We start from the raw sequence: 23,863 nt of genomic DNA on the forward strand, positions 1-23,863 counted from the left end.
GCTTTGGCTCCATGCATAAGGCGAGCAGGAGCCCATGAGCATAAGTCTCTGACACTTGAGTGCATTGGGTGCATATGCACCTACAGTGGACTATATATGTGCACAACACATCTCAAAGAACAACAGTTACTGTAGGTAATTAAGTAACTGTTTCCACCCTGTTTCAAAAAAACAAACAAACCTTTTTTTCCAAAAAGTTTAGCTTGAGGCAGATACTGGCAAGGAAAATGTTAGCTCAAACTGCTAAAGTTTTGTGAAGTTTAAAAGCAACTGGAAAAAAAGACTTGTATAATGGGAAGTGATAGACACTCTTAATAATAGGCAGTGGTATTATCACCATCTGTAATTAAAGTTTTGATTAAGTGTTCAAGATGATCAGACCTAAGAATCTGTTGGGTATACAGTATACTCCCATTTATCTGAATGGCCTGGGGGACATCCAAAAGTTTTGGATAACTGGCTGTTCAGATAAATGGAAGTGCTATTAATTAACATTGATCTACATGGGGGACTCACTGTGGATTCGGATGACTAGGATTTTCAGATAAAGGGACTTTGGATAACTGTAATTATACTGTACTAAGATGTTGGCTCAGTTTTTCTGTTTGAATAATTATGTACTTATTTTCTTTAATAATCCGAGTTTATTCAGTAAAAATGGTAGATTCATTCTCCAGTTATGTGAGAGATTTATGATATTTTGGCAGTCATTGTTCAGAGAGAATGATTATGTAATCTAAAGTCTGGAATCAGGATAAAGTTTAAGTTAGCCTTGCTTGTACATGCTAAACTTACAGTATTTAAATATTTGGAGACCTGTACTTGACTTGAAATTTGTGTTTATATGTAATTTGTTAGTTTTGTTTTAATTCTGATGAAGCAGAAATGTTAGTTTCTGTATCTTAGTGTAAAATATTCCTTACCTTCATTCTGATTGTTCTGGAAACAGTTCAACACATTATCAAGCAGCAGACAAAAGCTGATTGCTCACTTCTGCTGTCTGTGACTACTGGAGAAGTCATGAAGATAATGTTGTGTCCTATAAAGAAGGAGCACTTACTCACCTTTGTTCCTAGGGCCTTATTGTAGAGGGAAACCTGAAATGTCAGATATTTGACACTGTACAAAATAAGTGTGCTCTATCTGTAGGGGAAACTTGAAATAGATAATAGAGGAAAAAGTGATCATCTGAGGAACCGTTGGGTGAAAATCCTGGTATTTTACTCATACCAGTTTATATTTTGATGCATTGTCTTTAATGTAGTAAGGGTCAAATACTTGCTTTTATGTATGCTAGCTAGATCAGTAAAAGTGAAGACACACATTAATATATGGAAACACCTATTATAAAAATGTTAGCAATTAAGTAAAATATGGGTACGTTTATCTACAGTTAAACCTCAGGAATGTTTGGGTGGACTGTTAGAACAGATACACCAAATCTATAGAAAAACAGATCCTTGGTCCTAAATAATCTGAACTTGATATCCTTCAGTCATGCTGTCAGTCCATTTCTTTGACAGGCATTTCAAAGAAGGTTGGGGTTGTGTTGCAGGGAGGGCTTTTCTGATGCTTTGACTGAGTTATTTCTTTTTAACATATGATTATTTTTATACTGGTAGGTAGTCTTTATTACATGTTCTATGTGTGTTGGGATACCTAGAGTCCTTGAATGGGCACTTGTTGTTGTTTAGTTTAAAGAAATATACATGTAACCTTTGAAAACTCTTGGCTGGCAAAAATATGCCAGCTTTTCTCAGAAGACTTCACCTTGTTCATCCACATCTGTTCCCTCTAGTTTAAACTACTGCACTGCACTGGACTTTCTTCTTAGAAGTAGCTATGTCGGCCATTCAGAAACTTAAGCTGAGAAGCAACATTTTTCACTAGCTGATGTGTTAAGCAAGTCATCAGGAACAACTTGTGTCCAGCATTGGCTACAGCAAAATCTAGAAATATATTCAGATTCAGGTAAAAATCTTGGGGGTCTACAAATCCCTAATTGCTTAGAGCTCAGCTACCTCTGGGACCATTTTTCTTTCTCTCTTTTGGTGCTAAACCTCCACTCTTGTGCAATGTTTAAGGCATTCCATGATTTACTCAGTAGCAGGCCATTGCCTCCAGGATTTGCTTCTGTTAGAAATATAGCAAAACTGTCTATGTCCTGAAAGCTATTTGTCCTATCTTTTCCCTAAGTTTATGATGATGTGCTATCACCAGAACAAATTAGGTTAACAAATTTTGTGAAAATCTTGCAAATTTAGGATAATTGTTCAAGTATAGTTTTTTCACATTCTGAAAGAAAAACTCTTCAGCTGCTAGAAGGAGCACTGGGATATCAAATCAATTGCTCTATACTGTAGTCATCTAAATGAAGTTTCAAGCCATGTTTCACACAGATCAAATCATGTAAGATCTTATCACAGAAATTTCCAAACCAGAATTGCTTTCCATGAGCAGGAAATTGCTGTTTGGACTTCAATTTTCTACGATATTTTAAGGCCAGTTAAGAACACCATCAAATGAGTTTTAGTTTGCTTAACTATCAAAATATGAATCGACTTATCAAACTTCAATTTTCTCAAACTGCCATAGCTCCCCTCACAAAAGAGTATAGTTAAGGCCATATGCATACCATTGGATTTTGATCGTTTTCTTCCAAAAGCAGGCTTAGTCTTTGCCAAAATGATTTTTCTTAATACTTTGAGAATCTAGACAACCACTGAAATGGGAAGTTTTGAAGTAACTCATTTGTATGACTTTTTCACCCCAGTGGTAGCTTTGCATTCTTCCACATTTTAGAAGTTACCAAGTATACCAATGAAATGATAAAATCTTGGAATACTGGCACAGAACTTCATAAGGGCTTCATTGTAACTGTGATGTTGAATCTTTCTTTGCAATAAGATTACAGTAACCTGTGTTAGAAGAACATTAACATTTAAGCAAGACATGTAAATGTTCTTCTCCATATCCAGCTAGTATTAGAAGTATGACAGAAATAGCTTTCCTATCTCTGACACTGTTCCCGTATTGCTGGTGTTATAAATGTATTAATTTTCTGCAATATAATGGCTGCCAGTAGAAGAATTAATTAAAATTTCAAAAAAACTCTTTGATATTGATCCTTTGCAGCAGATATTTAGCCTCCTTGTCCTCACCTTCAACCCCCTACATAACCTTCACCCTACATATCACTTGTGACAAAGTTCCTCCTCTATCTTGGTGGGTCCTGCGCTTACTGGCGGATTTTCTTGCCTCAGAGATTCACCATGTGGGTTGGGGAACAGCCCAGAGACCTTCCCCTCTGGAAGAACCCACAGTCCAGGTCAATTGGGAGGTTTGGGGGGAACCCGGGCCCGCCCTCTACTCCGGGTTCCAGCCCAGGGCCCTGTGGACTGCAGCTGTGTATAGTGCCTCCTGTAACAGCTGCATGACAGCTACAACTCCCTGGGCTACTTCCCCATGGCCTCCTCCAAACACCTTCCTTATTCTCACCACAGGACCTTTCTCCTGGTGTCTGATAACGCTTGTGCTCCTCAGTCCTCCAGCAGCACACTCTCAGCTCCTTGCGCCTCTTGCTCCCAGCTCCTCACACTCGCACCACAAACTGAAGTGAGCTCCTTTTTAAAGCCCAGGTGCCCTGATTAGCCTGCCTTAATTGATTCTAGCAGTTTCTTCTTAATTGGCTCCAGGTGTCCTAATTAGCCTGCCTGCCTTAACTGGTTCTAGCAGGTTCCTGATTACTCTAGTGCAGCCCCTGCTCTGGTCACACAGGGAACAGAAAACTACTCATCCAGTGACCAGTATATTTGCCCTCTACCAGACTCCTGTACCCCACTGGTCTGGGTCTGTCACACACTATTTCCCTTACAATTCTCCCAGTCATTTCTCCTTAGTGTTCTCTTCATCCCTTGTCCCAGTCTTGGCTGCTTTTCCAAGCAGGGAACAGTGGCCTTGGCCACAAACCATCCTCAGCGTCATTTAAAGATAAGAGTCCCCTTAGCTGCTTAATTAGTTAATAAACTTTTGGTGACATTTCTACCCCTAGAAGACTGTATTTGGCACAAAATATATGTGGTAAATTATTATTTATCGAGGCAACCTCTGGAGAATGGAGTCTTACCATGGTGGGGTGGGGTCTAATCCGTCTCAACAACTTGGTCAACTAAATCCTCTTCAATCATATAACAAGTTCTTCCTCTGAACATATCCCAGACGAACTCAACAGCATAATCTTAGCAATGTAAAAGCCACAATTACGTTGAATGTTGGTTCTTTGGTCTTACAAAAGTTAATAATAATGAACAAATGGAATCGTTACGGGAAGATGGCTCAGTATTTCCAGTAACACATCTTTAGAATGAAAAGTTTACATAGAATCATCCTAGGAACACTTTGGGGAGGTGTACAGCAGAAAATTGCATTAGAGCTTAAAGTAAAAATTCAACTAGCCCATAGCGAACCAACAAAAACATTAAAAGGATGTGATCAACAGTCACATGTTCATTCTATAAGACTCAGCATAAGTCTACAGCAATGTCTCTTGATATTTCTCTGTGGCACTTTGTAAATATACTTTGGCCATCAAGTATATTCATATTTAATATGATTGCAGTCACTCCTTTGAAGAATACTCTGTATTGGAACAGATGAAGCTTGAATGACATCTTCAATTTTTTTGGTATGCTGCCCTTCACTTTCATATGAACAACTGTATTGCTGTTACTGGTTCAGTGTTATGAGGACTGGCCCCTAGGAGTATGCCTCAACCACCAAAGCATCCAACTTTGCAAATGTGATTGCATCCATATATTGGAATACAGTTATTAAGTTGAGCAATGCTTCTGACTGTGCCACAGTTCTGAGAGTCTAGTTGTGCCAGACACCTGTGGGTGGGTAGAATTTTTGTCCCATGTAAAGATTTTATGGTTATATGACATTGATTGACAGCAGACTGGTGTTGTAAATCATAGCTTGAATTATTCTGATGGTTCTCCAACCAAAGTAAAAATCACACAAACTCTATATGGTGGGCACTGCAATGAGGTTATGAAGAGAATGAACCTTCACTGTTTACTATGTCTGTATACCTCATTTCTCCAGGATTGAAAAATGTTATGTATTTTAATACCCAAGAAGAAATATGTTGGTGCTTAAACATGCAAATAGACTGATGTTACTCTAATGTTTAGGTTTCAGAGTAGCAGCCGTGTTAGTCTGTATTATGCAAGGCACTGCATTTAGCCATATGGAGTGGAAATCTAATGTTTAGGGTTTGATTGTCCTCACAAACAGATATGCCTTTCCTTATGTATTGTTGAAACTGCCTACTTGTTTTTGCATGCAAATCCAGTAATTGATATTTCAAGATATGTTCTAATGAGCATCCAAGTACTGAGAAGAGACTAGAGTCCTTTGAGTACAAGAAATTTATTAAACTGTTTTTACTTGGATTTTAATTGCACTCTGAGTCATTAAGTCAACAAACTCCATTAACTTAGAATATTTACTCATGCGTACAAAACAGAGCAATGCAAAGAAGGATTAGATGCAAGAAAGGGACGCTTCTGGATTTTTTTTTATTTCTATTTTTTTTTAGGAATCCAGATAGTCTGTCCAAATTGGAGAGAGTTCCAGCACACGTGATTCTCAACAGACTGGGAGCTCACATGTAATAATGATCAGTTCTGAGCACTTAGTCCTTAATAGAAAAGCAAAAAAAGCCTACATTTTATTGAGTTGAAGGGGCATATTTTGCCTTTGATAATTAAGCAGAATTCCACTTTAAATACAGCTTTTAGTACATTTTGGAGAAATATTTTTAAAAAATCCTTTTTCTTCTAGTCAGTAGTAGTTTGTGCCAGTTGGTGTTATGTAGCTTTAAAGAAAGAGTTGGTATGAAAAGGGGTTGTACTTGAGGAGACCCACATACATGAAAAGATTCCAGCTGTCCATATGTCATCCAAAATATGGAAAATCTGGAGGATTGGCAAAAGGAGTTTAAGGAAAGAAATTAACTGTTTAGACCAATTTTCTTTGAATTTACAATTTAATTTTATTTCATGTATATATTTTGTGAAGGCTACCTAAACACAGATCACTGAGAGAGATTCAGAGACCAGTCTGGTTTTCTGGCTTATATGACACATTTTCAGATGTCTACAGTGGTACTGCATTAACATCAAAACAAGGTGCCTGTATTATGTAAACCTAGTTGCACTTGGTAAACCTTTTGAATCTTGCATGCTCCAGCTGCTTCTGAAAGATGTTTTAGATGTGGAATCCAAAAGGCATATTGGTAGGTGCATAGGTTTAGTTTGTTCTAGTTATGTTAGTGATTTAGCTGTTTAGACATTTAATGTGGGGGATGCAGGGGATGCACTGTTGGCTGTGTGTGTCCAAAGCAGTTCATATAACCATTGCTATTTTCAGTAATAAGATGGGAGAAGCAGTGCATTTTCATTATTTCATACTCTATGTGGTGGTATGAAACAGCATACTGAAAGGTGAGAGGAATGTAATAATCCCTAGAAATCAACTGTCTTGTCTTATTTGAATGCTGAAATGATACACAGTATTTAAGTAACTTCAAGTTCTTTATATATTGGGGTATATTTATTCAAAGGTCCTGTATAATATTGGTCTAATCCAAAATAAGCTTTTAATTGGGTTTTTTAGTTTATTAAGCTTGAGAAACAGATATAAATGCTGAGTGCTCTGTGATCCAAATGCTTGCCAATACAGATAAAGTTTTGGTTTTCTTAATGAAAGAAAAATGAATGGGAAACCTATTGCTATTGAACTGTGGGAAAAACAGTATGTGACTATGTAGTGAAAGACTAATGTATGAAGTATCTGGTTGTGGCTCCATAGTTAAAGTTGAATTGTTTTGCATTGAAAGCAAAGATTCAAACCTGTACAGTATATCCTCCCAAAAATTACAGTACTTACTCTTTGAGTGCAGAATGTTTTTTTTCTGAGAATTTATAAGTAAATTCATTAACTAGTTTAGGATTTAAAATTAAATAAAAATGGGTATTATAAGAAATTTACTGCCTGGTGCCAGACTTTTTCTTTTCTTTTCTCTGGTTTTAACAGGATAACATTGAGGTGTCAAACTTGTCATATAGTTTAATCACTGAAATCTGTACCTAGCCTAAATTTGAACTATTTTAAAATTTAAGATTAATGGTCATGTTCCCAATTGTTTTTCATGAATGAAAGTTTCTCCAGCAGGGGCTAAAGAATAATAATTTTCTACAGAGAATTTCTTGCAAGCCTGCTCTCTTTCAAAATAGCTCATGCTGTTCTCACTGGGACTGAAACCACAAGCCATTCTGAACAGGGAATCCATCCCGCCTAGTTCTCACTGGGATTGAGTGTCCTCTCTGTTTCCTGACAGTATAGGGGACCAACTTCTTCCTGGACTTCATTTTTATTGGGAACAATGGGAAGTACAGGCTTTTTTGAAAGAGGGCATCAGCTTGTGACGTCAGTGCCATTGAGGTCAGTGGGAGATGGTGTCCAGTTTGGAAGAGGAAAATTGCTTGTGAGTTTCTGTGAAGGAGATGATATTATTATGCAATAGATAAACTCTCAGTTGTAAAAAATGGCAGAGACAATAAATAATTCTAAATATTTCTTCTCAGAATCTGTTACATTGGGGTCTTCTCCTGATAGAGGGCAGGAGGGAAGAGAAAACTGGTGTGTATGCGTTTGCATGCATCCTGGGGGTTGCGGGAGGGAGAAGGGGCTGTGTGTGCATGGGAATGTGGAGGACAGGAAGGAGGGGGAATTTAGTGAGGTGCAAAAGGCAGGAGGAAAGGACTTTACTGCTTGTGTTGCAAAACAGCTGTAAATCTAGCTTAACTGGATAAAGGGGCAAAGCAATCACAGTATACTAGTGATTCTGACCGTAAAAGCTAAAGTAAAAAACAAAAACCACCCAGAGTGTTCATATCTTCAAAGTAGGGCTGTCGATTAATTGCAGTTAACTCATGCGATGAACTCAAAAAAATTAAAATCGCTATTAAAAAAATTAATCGCGATTAATCGCAGTTTTAATCACACTGTTAAACAATGGAATACCAATTGAAATTTATTAAATATTTTGGATGTTTTTCTACATTTTCATATATATTGTATTCTGTGTTGTAATTGAAATCAGTGTATATTATTTTTGATTATAAATATTTGCACTGTAAAAATGATAAAAGAAATAGTATTTTTCAGTTCGCCTCATACAAGTACTGTAGTGCAATCTTTGTCGTGAAAGTGCAACTTAAAAATGTAGATTTATTTTTGTTACATAACTGCACTCAAAAACAAAACAATGTAAAACTTCACTCAGTCCTACTTCTTGTTCGGCCAATTGCTAAGATAAACAAGCTTGTTTACATTTACAGGAGATAATGCTGCCCTCTTCTTATTTACAATGTCACCAGAAAGTGAGAACAGATATTTGCATGGCACTTTTGTAGCCGACATTGCAAGATATTTACATGCCAGATATGCTAAACATTTATGCCCCTTCATGCTTTGGCCACCATTCCAGAGGACATGCTTCCATGCTGATGACGCTTGTTTAAAAAAAAAAAATGCATTAATTAAATTTGAGACTGAACTCCTCGGGGGAGAATTGTATGTCCCCTGCTCTGTGCTTTACTTGCATTATGCCATGTATTTCATGCTATAGCAGTCTCGGATGTTGACCCAGCACATGCTGTTCATTTTAAGAACAGTTTCACTGCAGATTTGACAAAACGCAAAGAAGGTACCAATGTGAGATTTCTAAAGATAGCTACAACACTCGATTCAAGGTTTAAGAATCTGAAGTGCCTTCCAAAATCTGAGAGGGATGAGATGAGGAGCATGCTTTCAGAAGTCTTAGAAGAGCAACACTCTGATGCGGAAACTACAGAACCCAAACCATCAAAAAAGAAATCAACCTTCTGCTGGTGGCATCTGACTCATGATGATGAAAAGGAACATGCATTGGTCCACCCTGCTTTGGATTGTTATCAAGTAGAACCCGTCATCAGTATGGACACGTCCTCTGGAATGGTGGTTGAAGCATGAAGGGACATATGAATCTTTAGCGCATCTGGCACCTAAATATCTTGCAATGCCAGCTACAACAATACCATGAGTTCACCTATTCTCACTTTCAGGTGACGTAAATAAGAAGCGGGCAGCATTAGCTTCTACAAATGTAAACAAACTTGTTTGTCTGAGTGATTGGCTGAACAAGAAGTAGGACTCAGTGGGCTTGTAGGCTCAAAAATTTTGTTTTATTTTTGAATGCAGGGGTTTTTTTTTACATAATTCTACATTTGTAAGTTCAACTTTCATGATAAAGATATTGCACTACAGTACTTGTATTGGGTGAATTGAAAAATACTATTTCTTTTGTTTTTTTACAGTGCAAATACTTGTAATCAAAAATAAATATAAAGTGAGCACTGTACACTTTGTATGCTGTTTTGTAATTGAAATCAATATATTTGAAAATGTAGAAAACATCCAAAAATAGTTACATAAATGGTATTCTATTATTGTTTAACGGTGTGATTAATAGCAATTAATTTTTTTAATCGCTTGACAACCCTACTTCAAAGCACTGTTAGTATATGATATTTATATTCTTTCTGAGTTTTTTGTTTAGGTTTCATGTATGACATTTGAAATAAAAAAAAACATAAAAAAAAAGGAAACTCCCAGACAAAAACTAGGTTTCAGATGGATTTAAGATTCTAAGTATGTAACAGTAATTTAGGGTAAAATGCATTTCAGTGATTTTTGTAATTATCACAAAAGCAAGTACAGTAACTCCTCACTTAAAGTCCCAGTTAACATTTCGTTGTTACATTGCTGATCAATTAGAGAACATACTCATTTAAAGTTGCGCAATGCTCCCTTATAACATTGTTTGGCAGCCACCCGCTTTGTCCACTACTTGCAGAAAGAGCAGCCCGTTGGAACTAGCTGGTGGGGGCTTGGAACCAGGGTGGACCAGCAGCCTCCCATCAGCTCCCCTAAGTTCCCTGTGCGGCAGTCGCGCAGCAGGCTATCAATTGCCCGGCAGTTCAGCTGTCCCTCCCCACACTACCATGTGCTGCTCCTGCCCTGTGCCTTGGAGCTGCTCCCGGGAGCCTCCTGCTTGCTGGCGGGGGGGGGGGGAGAGAAGAGGGGAGCTAATGTCAGGGTGTCCCCCTATCCCTGCTCCTGCCCCCCCGCTCCTGTACCTTATCTCCACAGACTTGTCTGATGAAAAAATTTCCCTGGAACCTTAACCCCCTCTATTTACATCAATTATTATGGGGAAATTGGATTCGCTTAACATCGTTTTGCTTAAAGTAGCATTTTTCAGGAACGTAACTACAACATTAAGCGAGGAGTTACTGTATTATAAATCCAGGAAATTCAGATTTAAGATTCAATTTAAAGAAATCAAAACATGTTAAGGAATGGTAATTCACAGTAAGGGCACCTAGACAAAAAAATACCTCTTTCTTTTAGTGGCACCATGAGGAAAACAAAATCCAATATTTTTAAAAGGCATGTAATCTAACCTGGCACCACGAACACTAAAACACCTTAATTATACTCGCAGTTCTTTTATGGCGTCACTGTTGGATAAAATTTAAGGTTTATAATTACAACATCCTTGCAATGTATTTTACCCCAAATTATTGATATGTACTTGCAACCTTAATTGCATCCTAATTTAGTGTTTGTCTCTGACTATACATAAACACAAGGAGGCAAAATTAAGTTTTGCATTGGCTACCTAAATTGGGTATTTCCAAGTATTTCTGAGTGCTTCACTTTGGAATCTTAATATTTTTAGCATTTTTTATCATCAAATATTACCTAGATAACTTTTTTTTTTTAAATAATGGGTGAGCTTTTATAAAAAGCGAAGATTCATTGAAATTAATTTCTACTTTCCATCTTGCCAGAAAATTATCTAGAAACATGAATGTCAGTTATCCCTATGATGAATGGATTAAGAAATTCAAGATTTGATCAGTTTTGATATTTATTAATGACATGCTAAATTAATTACATGGGTGACTGCTAAAATTATTTTCCTCACCAATCAATCTTATTGTGTCGCCTTGTCTCTTTGAATGACTCCACAGGTTCTCCAGTATCCACACACTCCTCCCTCTTCAAGTCCAATCTAAAGACATTTCTTCCTCAATAGCCACAAGAAGTGAATTACATCAAACATTCAAGGGATGGAAAACCCTACTCTTATTCCTTCTTCAGAGCCTCCTAGTGCATCTTGTCTTCTTTTTCTGTCTATTGGACTATAAATTCTTCAGGGCAGGGTCTGTCTTATTTTTGTTTCTTGTATAGCACTGAGCATACTGTTGATTCTTACCAAATATGAAGAAATAATCTGAGATTATCAGAAAAAAAGGCATTCAAATTGTTTATAGACTTATTTTTATCTGAAGCCAAAGTTGAATTTGACTGACATCATATTCTAAATCAAGTTTTTATTATATTTACACAAATGCTTGCCAAATGACAAAGACCTAGAATTGCGTAAGAGGAGTACTATTTTTGCAAGCCATTTTGGAAGCACTTATTTGTGAGTGGAATGTTTAATTATGAATCTGAACAAATCAAAACACTGTGGTCACTGAACAGAGTCAAATCCGATTTCCTGATAATGTCAAAGATAAAGTCATTCTGGTTTAAAAGAAGTAGTACCAGTGTTCACATTGACACAAGTAATACCAGTGTTTCTCTTAATATCCCTTCCACACAACTCTTGAGAATATTTTGATTTTCCATGTTTATGGTAAAGAGCTGAGTGTGCCACTCAGTTGTGACTGTGTGCTTATCTATGATTAAGGCTACAATTATGTCACGGGTCAGGGAAGTGACGGAATCTGTGACTTCTATTGACCTCTGTGACATTTTCTGCCACGGGTTGGAGCTCCCAGCCAGCCGTGGCGGGCAGCCGGTGGACCCCGCAGCTACCCTTCTGCGGTGGGCAGGGTGGGGACCACCCTGCAGCTGCCCAACCCTGTGAGCAGGAGGACTCTGCAGTGGGGGACTGTGGAGCTCCCACTGACCGCAGGGATGGGGGACCTGGGAGCACCAGTAGCAGTAAGTGCTGAGCCTGCCTCCCCATTTTGTCAGAGATATTTTTAGTGAAAGTCAAGGACAGGTCCCGGCTTCCATGAATTTTTGTTTATTACCCATGACCTGTCCATGACTTTCACTAAAAATATCTGTGACACAAGCTTAGTCTTATCTATGGTCAGATCTGATGCATATTTGTGTGAAAAGTGGGTGTAGTTACTGGGCTCTTGTGGAGTTTCCAGCATGACCTCTGGTACTGCAAAGGTTGAGAATCTCTGCTTAAATACTTATCAGTATTTTAATCGAAAGACCCTTCGATGTAATCAAAATTTGAAAAGCTAAAATGTATGCTTGAGCAAAAAAAGAAATGTCCTGTTCGTGACTTCTGATTTCCATTGTTTATCAGCACTGAAACCGAGTAATTATGTTTAGAAAGTTTAATTATATTAGAGCAGCTAGCGTGAGGCTTTAATGCTAGACCTGTAATTATAATTAGAAAAGATAACTACTTTTACATTTTGTTCTGTGACTAATTACTTACTCTAAAATACTTGGGAATAAACTAAATTGCTTGATATTAGAACTATTAACTGTTTCCAATACAAAAAGTGTACTTGTAAACATGTTTTAAATGGGAAAACATGATCAAATGTTTTAACTTACTTTATAATATTCTAATTTTACAGTGGATTCCATGAAGCTAAATAAGACCTACTGTTAAATTATAAATATGTTTTAAGATTAAATAAGATTAACATATAGTGTAACTTTTAACCAAAACATTCATGTTCATGGATTACCTTAGCCATATATGTTAAGATGCTGTAGGTATATCAAAGCTCAGGGGTAATACACATATGGGGATAATTAAAAACAGTAGAAGGTATAACTTGTAGAATTGATTAAAAAGCACAGAGGCAGGGGGAGGGAGCGCATGCTGGGCTACAAAAAGAAGCAGAATTGTTAGCTGAGTCTTCTAGGCCTTAGTGATATAAAATTTGACAAAAAGAGAAAAAACTCATTGTCAAGGTATAATCTGCAATAAAGTAGATTGAAGGGAACACTATAGAACCTTCATCTTCAAAATTACTTAACCATTGAAACATTACAATTACTGCATCACATGGTTCTTAATAAATGTAAACAATTTGACAGTTGGTTCCTTCTCATGATCAGACTGGACAGACTTCTTAAATGTTGTGGATAGAACTGGTTGAAATTTTTTGAGTGGAAGGATTTCCTGCTGAAAAATACAGTCTAATCAAACTGATTTAATTTTTTTTTTTTGGGTAGGAAAAAGTTAATCCTGATAAAATTTAAATTTTTCCATTAAAAAGGGTATAAATGAAAGCTTTAATTTGGAATTGACAATTCAAAATGAATAAAAGCTGAAACTACACTTCATGTCTACTCAGAATGACGGTTTTCATTTAGTTTTAACGTAATGCCATTTTCATTGTTTTTTTAAACTAAGAAAAAAAACCCTCAAAATTCCCTTTTAAGTCAAAATGAAACAAATTTTTTCATTTTTAATTGGTTTGATTTTTCCTTAAGAAAAAGATAATTTTGAATAAAAATTTCAAGCAAAGATTTTTCATTTGCAAGTTCTTGTGGGAGAGATTTTTGTTTTCTGACCAGCTCTAGTTCTAACTGTAAACTGTTGAGAGTTGACTGTTCAAACATGGAAGTGGGACAAAACAAAAACAACAGAAGTTTCATCCCATGCTTGAACTATAGTCAGTGTTTGAGGGGAAAAAAATAGAAGCATTGGATGCAAGAGTAAGATTTAACTTTTGGTCCTGACTTTTAGCCAGGCTTCAATCTCAAATTCAATATTGTGGATACTCTTTGTGCCCACAGTTGCACTTATTTTGATGCCTAACTATCTGATTAGATCTGAATGTTGGGAAGCTGGACATCTAAATGAGTTCAATTGCAGACATAAACAATTAAAATATATGAAGGAGAGAGACCAGCATGCTCTGATCAAATACAGTAGTCAGTGGTGGTGGCAGTGGGTTTTACAGCTTAGTCCAATGGCCTTTCACTTCTTGAAACCTGGGTCTTAGTTATAGCTTAAATCACCCAAAAAATATTTTGGGATCTTCTCTTAACCTCAGCTTGCTAGATGTCCACATTGAAACAAAACCATAATACTGGAGAAGGCCCATGCTAGATTAGCTGTTACAGGTTAGGACTGAGGTACATTTTTATAGCGCTGTGGGTAAGCTTGCACAGCATCCACTCACGTTCTCTGTGCATATGTATAATATATGGAGATCTACCTATCTCATAGAGCTGGAAGGGACCTTGAAAGGTCATCAAGTCCAGTCCCCTGCCTTCACTAGCAGGACCAATTTTTTTGCCCCAGATCCCTAAATGGCCCCCTCAAGGATTGAACTCACAACCCTGGGTTTAGCGGGCCAATGCTCAAACCACTGAGCTATCTCCCCCCCCCCCCCATGTACTGAAATATCTGCAAATAACTTATATCCAATGATAAACAACTAAATAAATATTCCAGCCACTGAAGTGTTCCTGCTCTATATATGCACAAAAGATATATGAAATGTGAACATTTTTTTGTTCTAGTGTGTAGTAGGGTAGTTTGTCATATTTTGAATTTTTTTTATAATGTGGTTAATTATTAATAGGCTAATTACTTTCCTACTGTCCTTTTTTCCCTTTTCCGTGGATTTTGGGGTTTTGTTTTTCTATACAGCAGACTGTTGTAGCGATTTAAAAAAATCACAGGATAATCTGTGTCTTATGCTGTGCATAGTAGTGCAATGGCTTTAGTATTAAATAAGATAGACTAAACTACATCTATATTCTCACATTGGTGAACATGACCATGAAATTAAAAGGGAAGTCTTTGAAATGACTGTCACTGAGAAGCATGCCAAAGTGGCAGGTCATAAGTTTGATCTTACATGTACAGTATTTCTGTCCTTTATAGCACCCTGAATCATATCTTTAGGCTTTTTCTTGCTGCATGAACATTAAATGAGTACTTTTTTCTACAGAGCACTTTTTCTCTACACAATGACAACCTCTTAAGACATGACACTTATCCAGCAGATAAGAATGTCTGTACAAAATTGTCTTCTAAATAATTCTTTTTGACCTGTGCTTCAAAAGCAGTTTTGGATCACTAATGGAAGGTTAGATTGTTCCCTGGTAATCTTGTACTTCTGAAGTCAGCAAAACATAATCTTGAAATTCTAAATGACATTTCTGTCATGAACTAAGTATTTCTTTCACTATGGTGAAAATTTAGACGTAAAATGTTTTTATGTAAATCTGTCTAGAAAGGGCACCTGTTCTCCAGAAATAAAACTGTATAGTTTACAATCAAATTACTTAACTGTTTTGATGCAGCAATTTCCAAATATTATAAATGCATGCAGGTTATTATAATTTAACAAGATTCTAATTCTGGGTGTGCATTAACAATCTTTGAAGTAACTGCAAAATTCTTCCATGACACACACATGTTTAGTTGGAGATAATTTTATCAGTGTGTTTTCTAGATTGCTTTCTGAGAGCAAAGTATTTAAAATAACGGTCCCCAGGTCATCGCTTTTTATTGGAGATGGCCTGTTAATATATTTACTTTGCGTTACTACAAGACTTGATGTGAACTTTCAACATCTAAATAATTAGCTCTTGGTGAAATATTCTTTGTTTCTTGAATCTGAAGCATAATAATTCTAATATCTGCAGAATTACTGTTCCAGCTGAGCTTTTGATTGGGAGTCAGTACATCCATTCAGTGTAAATGTGATGATTCTCAATTAAATTTGTCTGAATTTTTTGAAAGGGGTTTCTTTGCAAACGTGATAATGATGTATGTTAGCCTTCCTGGAGAAAACAAACAAACAAACCCAGATCTTCTCCTAGTGAAGCCACTGGGGAAAATCATGACATATCATGGATCACATATTATCAGCTCCATAATGTGCTCGTCCTCAGTGCTGATGGTTCTGTAACTGACTGTCCCTGTGGCTGCCTGAGATAAGCGAGTGGATGAAGCATCTGATTGAATCTAAAGTCAAGCAAGACAGATGATGATGATGAAAAGAAAACATTTTGAAGATTCAGAGCTCCTCATGGTACTGGGGAAGTATTCCACCCTTAAATAGTCACATTACAGCTAAGTGTTCTTCTCAATTCTATTGCTTCTGGACTCTTATGCCCTTTGCTTTTCGGCAGTGACTTGACTAAAATGATCTGTGCCTGCAGACTTCCAGGCTATATAACTGAAACTGGCTGTACTGGGAAATGAGTGCATAAAGAAGCTCCATCAGATTCAAAACACAGCAGCTTTCTTCTCACTCTGGTGCTCTGCTCATTACACTGGCTGTTCATAGATTATCGGATACATTTCAACATACTGTTTTTCATCTTTTCATCTTTAAAACCCTTAGTGTCACTGAACCAAGCTACTAAATGGAATGCATTTTTCTGAGGAAGATTGAATTCCCTTGGAAGTTATGTTCCACGGTAACATCAAACTCATGAGAGCAGAAGACAGACCTTTCTTGACTACTGGCTGAAGACCATGGCAATATATGTGCTCGATAATGTCAGAGCCGGGGCATAGGCAGCCTGGCCTGGGGGTTAGCGTTGGGAACAGGCTGAGGGTCCAGGGGCTAGGAGTCAATTACTAGGAATCAGGCCAGGTTGGAATGCCAGGAGATCAGACTTGAGAGACAAACCAGAGGGCAGGGATCAAGAGTCATCCTGAGTCAGGATACTAGGAGGTCGGGTTCAGGTGACAGGACCAGAAGGCAGTTACCAAGAGTTAGGTGAAGTCATGATACCATATGGTCAGGATACCAGGAGATCACGTTTGGGTGACAGACCCAGAGGACAGGAACCAGGAGGCAGTACCAAGAGTCAGGCTCAGTCCATAGATACTCATAGACTTCCTGGGAAGTCAGGATCTGGTGATGGAATGGGAGGGCAGGAATCAGGAGGCAGTTAGCAAGGATCAGACCGAGTTGAGGATGCCAGGAGGTCAGGATTAGAATGCAGGAACAAGTAATCACCAGACCAGCAGTCTGTGGCAGGGGGAAGCCTAGTTGTATGGACAGCTTCCTGTTTCCTCTTCTGTCTTAAATCAGGGCTGCAGCCCAATCAGGAGCTGTGGAGTTCTCCTAATCAGAGCATTAGGGTGGGACTTGTGCCCCAGTTGGGCTTCATGGAGCCTGGTCCCTGCTGCTGTCTGTGAGCTTTTCGATGGAGGATTGGAGTGTGGTGACTCCCAAGACCCCCTCTGACCTGGGTTCAAGACCCATGGGACCTGACCTCACTCTTCCGGGTGCCTTCCAGGCTCTGTGGGTCCAGACTTCTCAGGGTGGTTTTCATGGAAAGCTTGTATTAGAGCGAGTGTGTGAATGTTTTCCACTGGCTCCCATGTACATTCCTCAGGGCCATATCCTTCCCAGTCGATCAGATATAAAAGTTTATCCTGCCGGTGTTTAGAATCCAAGATCTCGCACATGACACATTCCTTGTGGCCTTGTATGCATGCTGATGGGGGAGGTGGTTGGGTCCTGTGTGGAAATTAATCCTTGGCATAGAGTTTTAGGAGGGATTTGTGGAATACCAGGTGGATCTTGAAAGATCAGGGAAGGTGTAGTTCAACAATGACCAGGTTAACTTGGTGACAAATTTGATAAGGGCCAAGTAACTGGATGTCCAAGTTATTTGACGGTCTGTTGTGTAGAGGTACTCTGTTGAGAGCCACACTGTTTGTTTGTCCCACTGAATAGGTGGAGTCTGGATGAAGATGTTGGGTCTGCATGTCATTTGTAGTTGACTTTTGCTTTTTCCAAATGGCCCTTTGCTTCTTCCTGGATACGATGAATCCTCTGCACCAAGTCCGAGGTGTTCGGGTTAGGAGAGGTCATAGATAGCTGTGGGTGGAATCAGGGGTGATACCCATAGTTGTCAAAGAAGGGGATTTTCCCTTCTTTGTGTCATTTGCATTGTGTGCAAACTCCACATAGGGTAATAGTGAGGAACAATCATCTTGATGAATGTTAATATAACATTGTAGGTATTGTAGGTATTGCTCTAAAATTTGATGGATCCTTTCCGTCTGGCCATTGGACAGAGAGTAGTAGAAGGAGGAGAGGTGCAGCTGGAACCTCAGAAGGGCCTCACACCAGAATTAGGCTGTAAAGTATGATCCACGGTGATGTCTTTTCTCATGGCCCTGAATGTGCCACATAATACAGGTCTTCATGCAATCCTGCAATGTGTGTGCTCAAGCTAAGATGCTGTGCCACAAACCCTGCGATATACTCCATTCTGAAGACACTCCAACCTGATCCTGGGTCATTTAAGCATTGGATTTTATCATGAAGCTGTCAGAGTCCTGTGGACTCACAACAGTCTTGATGGTGGTAGAACACTTCACCAAAATGGCCCAGAGGTAAGTTATGGCATAGCTGTAAGGCCACCATTCTTGCCTGACTTGGGGGAACATTAATGAGGTTATTCTCTAATGTAACCCGCTTCCAAGTGTTGTCTGCTTCCCTGTCAATGGCAGCTTGTTTGTCTGGCAGAATTTCTGAGGCAGAGGCAAAACGAATCAGTGTGACTAGGTCCTGGCAAAGAGCATTATTCAGGAAGTTGAGGGGTTTGAGAATGTGAGCCAGTTCCTGGCTAGGTCCATGTGGTTTAGTGTCAAAGTTCCAGGACAAGGCACTGGCCTTGCTGTTATTGGTTCTGGAGCAATATGTGATAGTGAAATTGAACCATAAAAAAAAAAGAGCCCATTAGAGGTGCCATTGGTTTAATACCTTTGCATTGCGCAGATATTCCAATTGTTTGTGTCAGTGTATATTTGGACTGGACGGTGAGTCCCTTCCAAATAATGTTGCCACTCTTCAAAGGCCACCTTAGTGGCTTGGAGCTCTTTATCCAAGATCTCCTAGTTCTTGTTGGGAGTAAGCTTCCACAAATAATAGGCATGCAGGTGTAGTGTTTCGTTCAGATCTGTGTTGCTGGGAGAGTATGAACCTGATTGTCATACTAGAGGTATCAGCTTCTACTAAAAAGGTTCAGGAGGCATCAGGGTGGGCCAGTATGGGTGCAACGGTAAAGGTGAGTTTCAGCTGATCAAAAGCATGTTAGGTGTGGGGGACCACTGGAACTGGGCATTCTTCCAGAGCAGAGCATAGAGGATCAAATGCACACTTCTTAAGCTTAGCATAGAGTCCATGCACCCGTAAACTCTCAAGAACTGCTCAAGCATAACCAGTGTGTGTAGTTTTTAGGGTTGTCTGAGAAGACCAGGATGTTGTCTAGATAAAACACTACATATTGGTTCAGAATGTCCAGGAACACTTTGTTTATAAACTGCAGGAAGGTAATGGGGGCTTTGGTCAGACTGAACTGCACTACCAGGTTTTCAAAATGACCACAGTGCATTCGGAAGGTGGCCTTCCATTCATCATCTTCCCTAATGCTCATGAGGTTATAGTCTCCTGGGGGGGAGCACCTTAGCAAACATATGGGAAGCCCCCATGTGATCCAGTAACTAAGGAATCCGGGGCAGAGGGTACTGATTCCTTACTCTTGATTCAGGGCACGGTAGTTAACAATGTCGGAGACTGCTGTCTCCTTTCTTAACAGAGGAATGGAGCATTGGCCAGCGATGTTGATTTGTGGATAAATCCTTGGACCAGATTCTCCTGAAGGTATTCACAGAGCGCAGCCAGTTCAGGTTTGGACATGGTGTAAATCTGCCCGAATGGCACTTTTGCCCCCAGCTGTAATTCTGTGGGACAGTCATAGGCTGTTTTGCTTTTTAAGAGCAGGGGATAAATATTTTAAGCACTGATGTGTTAAATATTAAAGCTGGAAAACATAATTGTCAATTATGAAATATGGGGAACTTAACTGAGTGATTACTTTTCACAAAAGCACCAGGAAAACAAAAATTATTCAATTATGTGAGGAATCAGAGTGCATATGCTGAAGCAAAGGTAGAGCTAGTTGTCTGCTTAATTGTGCATCAGTAAATGGAAACTGTTCAGTTTCATTTACATAACACTTGTTGATTAATTAGTGCCAAATAATTCAATGGTTTAAACAAAATAACAACAACAACAACAAACAAGTTGCACTGGCATGGTTTACATGGCTTATCTTGAAAGTATTCAAGTATTTTCTTGCATTTCAGGGGCTTTGTATAAATATCAGTGCCCCTATGAATGGAAGGAAACTGTGTGTGTGTGTGTGTGTGTGCGCACACAGACATCTATAACCCAAGCACTTAAACAAATAGAGTTAAGGATATCATAAATCTTAAACAACCCACATAATGAACGAGGTGCCCACCCACCTGCCTTTCTTCCTTCTGTTTGAGTCCTTTAATTGTATTTCAAGTGGCTGAAAAAGAACTGGGGATGGTTACATTGGAAATCCCTTTGTGGTGAATATTCAGCTGCATCATAGGATGCAAGTAGTCGTTTCTGTACTTTGGATGGTTCTGGCACACACCCAATATGTTCCCAACAACATTAATTTACAGAAGAGATATACTCTGAGAACTTTAGTACAGATGAGTAACTTGTTTGTATTAGTTATTTCATAGGTCATCCTTTCTGTGAAAAGTTACGGTAGAACCTCTCAAGGGAGAAGATAATTCTAACCTGTGTTATATTGTTTCAAACAGGTGAAGTACCACCTATGAGATGGATAGTAAATTTTGACAGAGATCTTCTAGATGGTCTAGTATTGGCAGCACAGGTGGCAGCTTATTGCCCATATTTGGTAAGAACTTTTTTCATATCTTCTTATTTAAAAAAAACTTTGTCAGTTGTATATCTGGACGAGCATTAGTCTAAGTATTTATTACTACTGTTATTATCCACTTTAATTTTGGAACTCTCAGCTTGCAGGAACTTTAAAAGATAAAGCCATATATAGTAAGTCTTGAATTATTATTTCAGTGATTACTCTTTTCTTGAGTATGTACTTAAGTTGGAATATTTAGTTCAGGGTATATATGAACATACATGTAATAATGAGAAGGTGAAGAATACATATACTTAGTTTTCTCCAGTGCAATATGATGAGTTTGATTTTATCTTCTATACAGATTTCAACTCACTTTACGAATATGTATACTAATCCGGGAACTCCTGAACAATGTTTGCACAATTGCTTGATACTCGTGAATGCTTTTCATGCCATCAGCCTTGATATAGGTGTACAGGTAAATGGTTTTATATCCCATGTGCAATATACATTTGAATATTTTTTGTTACTTTACTATTAATAATACCTTGCATATCATTTGGGTGAGAATGAGATGAAGTGAATTTTTTGTGATACACTGTTAAAATGTAGAAACTGAAATACCGCTTCATATAAAACGACTGAATTCTCTCTCTCTCACACTCACACTCACACTCTCACACACCCCATATATAATTAGACTATAATCCATTGAGAGAGCTGACCTCATAAACCACAAAATTGAAGCTTGAATGGTTTATTAATATTATTGAAGTTCCAAGAACAAATTATAGAAAAATTGTTTGTCTCCAGGAACGTTAGTCATACATTTATGAATAAAGAATGTACTGTAAAATTTTCAGACATGTTGAAATTTACTGTTTCAATGGGGTTTTGACTTCTAAATCACTTTGCAACTTTTGAAAATGTTGCATGTAGACCATATTTACAGGTTGGGGGACTGTATCCTGGAAAGCAATGACTCTGAAATGGATTTGGAAGTCATTATAAATAGCTAGCTGAATATGAGCTCCTATTACAATTCTCTAGCTGCTTGTTTCTCATCTGGTGGGTTACACAACCCTTTGGGGGTCACAAAAGGCAACCAGGGGGGCATCTGTGGCACTGGAAATTTTTTTACAATCTAAAGCAATTAAAATATTGCTCCCTTACTCCCCACACGTCCTTATTCTTTGTTAGTCTTTCAAAACACATGCACAAATAACACATAGATTTATCATTGTTATCCTGGATACATTTTTATTTTTACAGTAAATAGAAAAGGATAATGAAAATTATTGACTTTGTATAAGAGGCCACTGACCTGAAAAGTTTGTGAAACACTGCTCTAGTTGAAAGGGGTAATGTGGTTATTAGGGGTATAAACAAAGGCGTATCAAGTAGGAGTAGGATTTATGGGATGAAATTCTAAGGTTGACATTAAACAGGAGGGGAAACCATGATTGTAATGGTCCCTTCCAGCTTCAAAATCTGGGAATCTATTATGTGCTTGTGTTGGGATATTGTGTGTGCAAAACTTCTTTCAGTTTGAAAGATTCTAGGGGTTTTTAGGGTGATTTCTTGTTACTGCTGGGAGTGGTAGAATTTTCAATCTGGAAAAAATTGAAGTGTGACGTGTGTGTCTGTGTATATGCACGCTTGCATGCACATGTACAACTTTGGACTATGATACTTTTGGATCCAGGAATTATTCCTAAGACTTCCCCATCCTATGGTTTGAGACTGCATACATCTTGTGAAACAAGTGACTTTACCACCATTAACTTCCTATCATCAGTTTGTTTGTTTTTTAAAAGAGCCTGAATATGTCCATAATCATGGGCTGCAGCTAGCTAAAATTTGGGGAAAATACTGTATTTGTACCTTTTGGTGGTGGGGTATTAGTTTTATAACTGATTTCATATAGCATATCTCTGGTGTGAAATGTGAAATTCACCACAGTAACATTTGCTCTTTTCACATTTCAAATATTGCAACCTCATATACAATTTAAAAGATATTTTGGATTTGGGGACCTGTTCTGATTACATTTTTTGAAAAAATTCTTAATTCTTGCTTTACTGAGTGAAGTTTGCATTTCCTTTCTTCTCCCTACTAAGCATTCAAGTTCATTGTCCTGAACACATGGAAAGACCAGACAAGACACCAGGGATGTGTTTTAACTAGCTTACAACTTTATTAACTCATCTGGAAACTATCTGGCAATAATTGGTATAGTGCGGATCATCATTTCTTCTGTAATCTGTTCAACCTTGTGGAGGGCTGCTGTCAGCCCCCACCTTTCCACAGCCTGTCACACCCCATTGCTGGGACCCCACTGCCCTCTCCTCCTAACAAGGTTAAGGGGTTGCGGAAAGGGGGTTGTCTCCTAGCTGTACCTGACATCAGGAGCCCCAGCCCCATTCCCAGGTGCTTTAGGGAATGCCTTTCCCTAAATCCGCTGCAAGTTACAATTTACCGGGAAATCAGAACCCTATCAAGTGAATACCTGCATTGTACACCTGCCAGCAAGAGATGCCAGCTATTAACTTGGCTGTCTTGGCTGCCCAGCTGGTGTCCCAGATGGTTAACAATTCCCTTCCTGATATCAGGCAAAAATATATATGCTCCCTGGTCAGAGAGGTGTGCCTCATCTTCCCTGAATATGATAATTTTTGGTGGGTAATCACCGATCCACCCAACTAGCATGCAAATTTAACCACCTCCTGAATCATGCACCTTCTGATCTTGTCAACCCGTGGACGCCCAGTGGCTCCTCACTGCAACATTTCAGACCAATTTCCAGTTGCCCCTGGGACCTGCTTTAAATCTCCATGCCGTAATGGTTAAGTCAACCACTCGATGAAATTTCAAATTATTTTCACCCAGGTGTATGTTAATCCTTTCAGATGGCTGCTTCCTGGCTGCCAAAGAGTGTAAGAGGGACATCAGCCGTTCCCCTAGCATGCCCCCTTCCTTGTCAACTCAGAATCACCTC

At 38.5% G+C, this 23,863-nt stretch overlaps 1 protein-coding gene across 1 annotated transcript in view; it reads left to right on the forward strand.

Moving 5' to 3' along the window:
• The window catches only part of CFAP47 (cilia and flagella associated protein 47), a 704,026-nt gene that overhangs the window by 214,233 nt on the left and 465,930 nt on the right, over positions 1–23,863 (forward strand). Inside the window, exons 34-35 of the mRNA XM_065423211.1 lie at positions 20,801–20,898; positions 21,227–21,343. Of these exons, the coding sequence (XP_065279283.1) occupies positions 20,801–20,898; positions 21,227–21,343 (215 nt within the window). The remainder of the gene's footprint in view (positions 1–20,800; positions 20,899–21,226; positions 21,344–23,863) is intronic.

This window comes from Emys orbicularis, chromosome 1 (genome assembly GCF_028017835.1).
Source record: "Emys orbicularis isolate rEmyOrb1 chromosome 1, rEmyOrb1.hap1, whole genome shotgun sequence".
Lineage (NCBI taxonomy): Eukaryota > Metazoa > Chordata > Testudines > Emydidae > Emys > Emys orbicularis.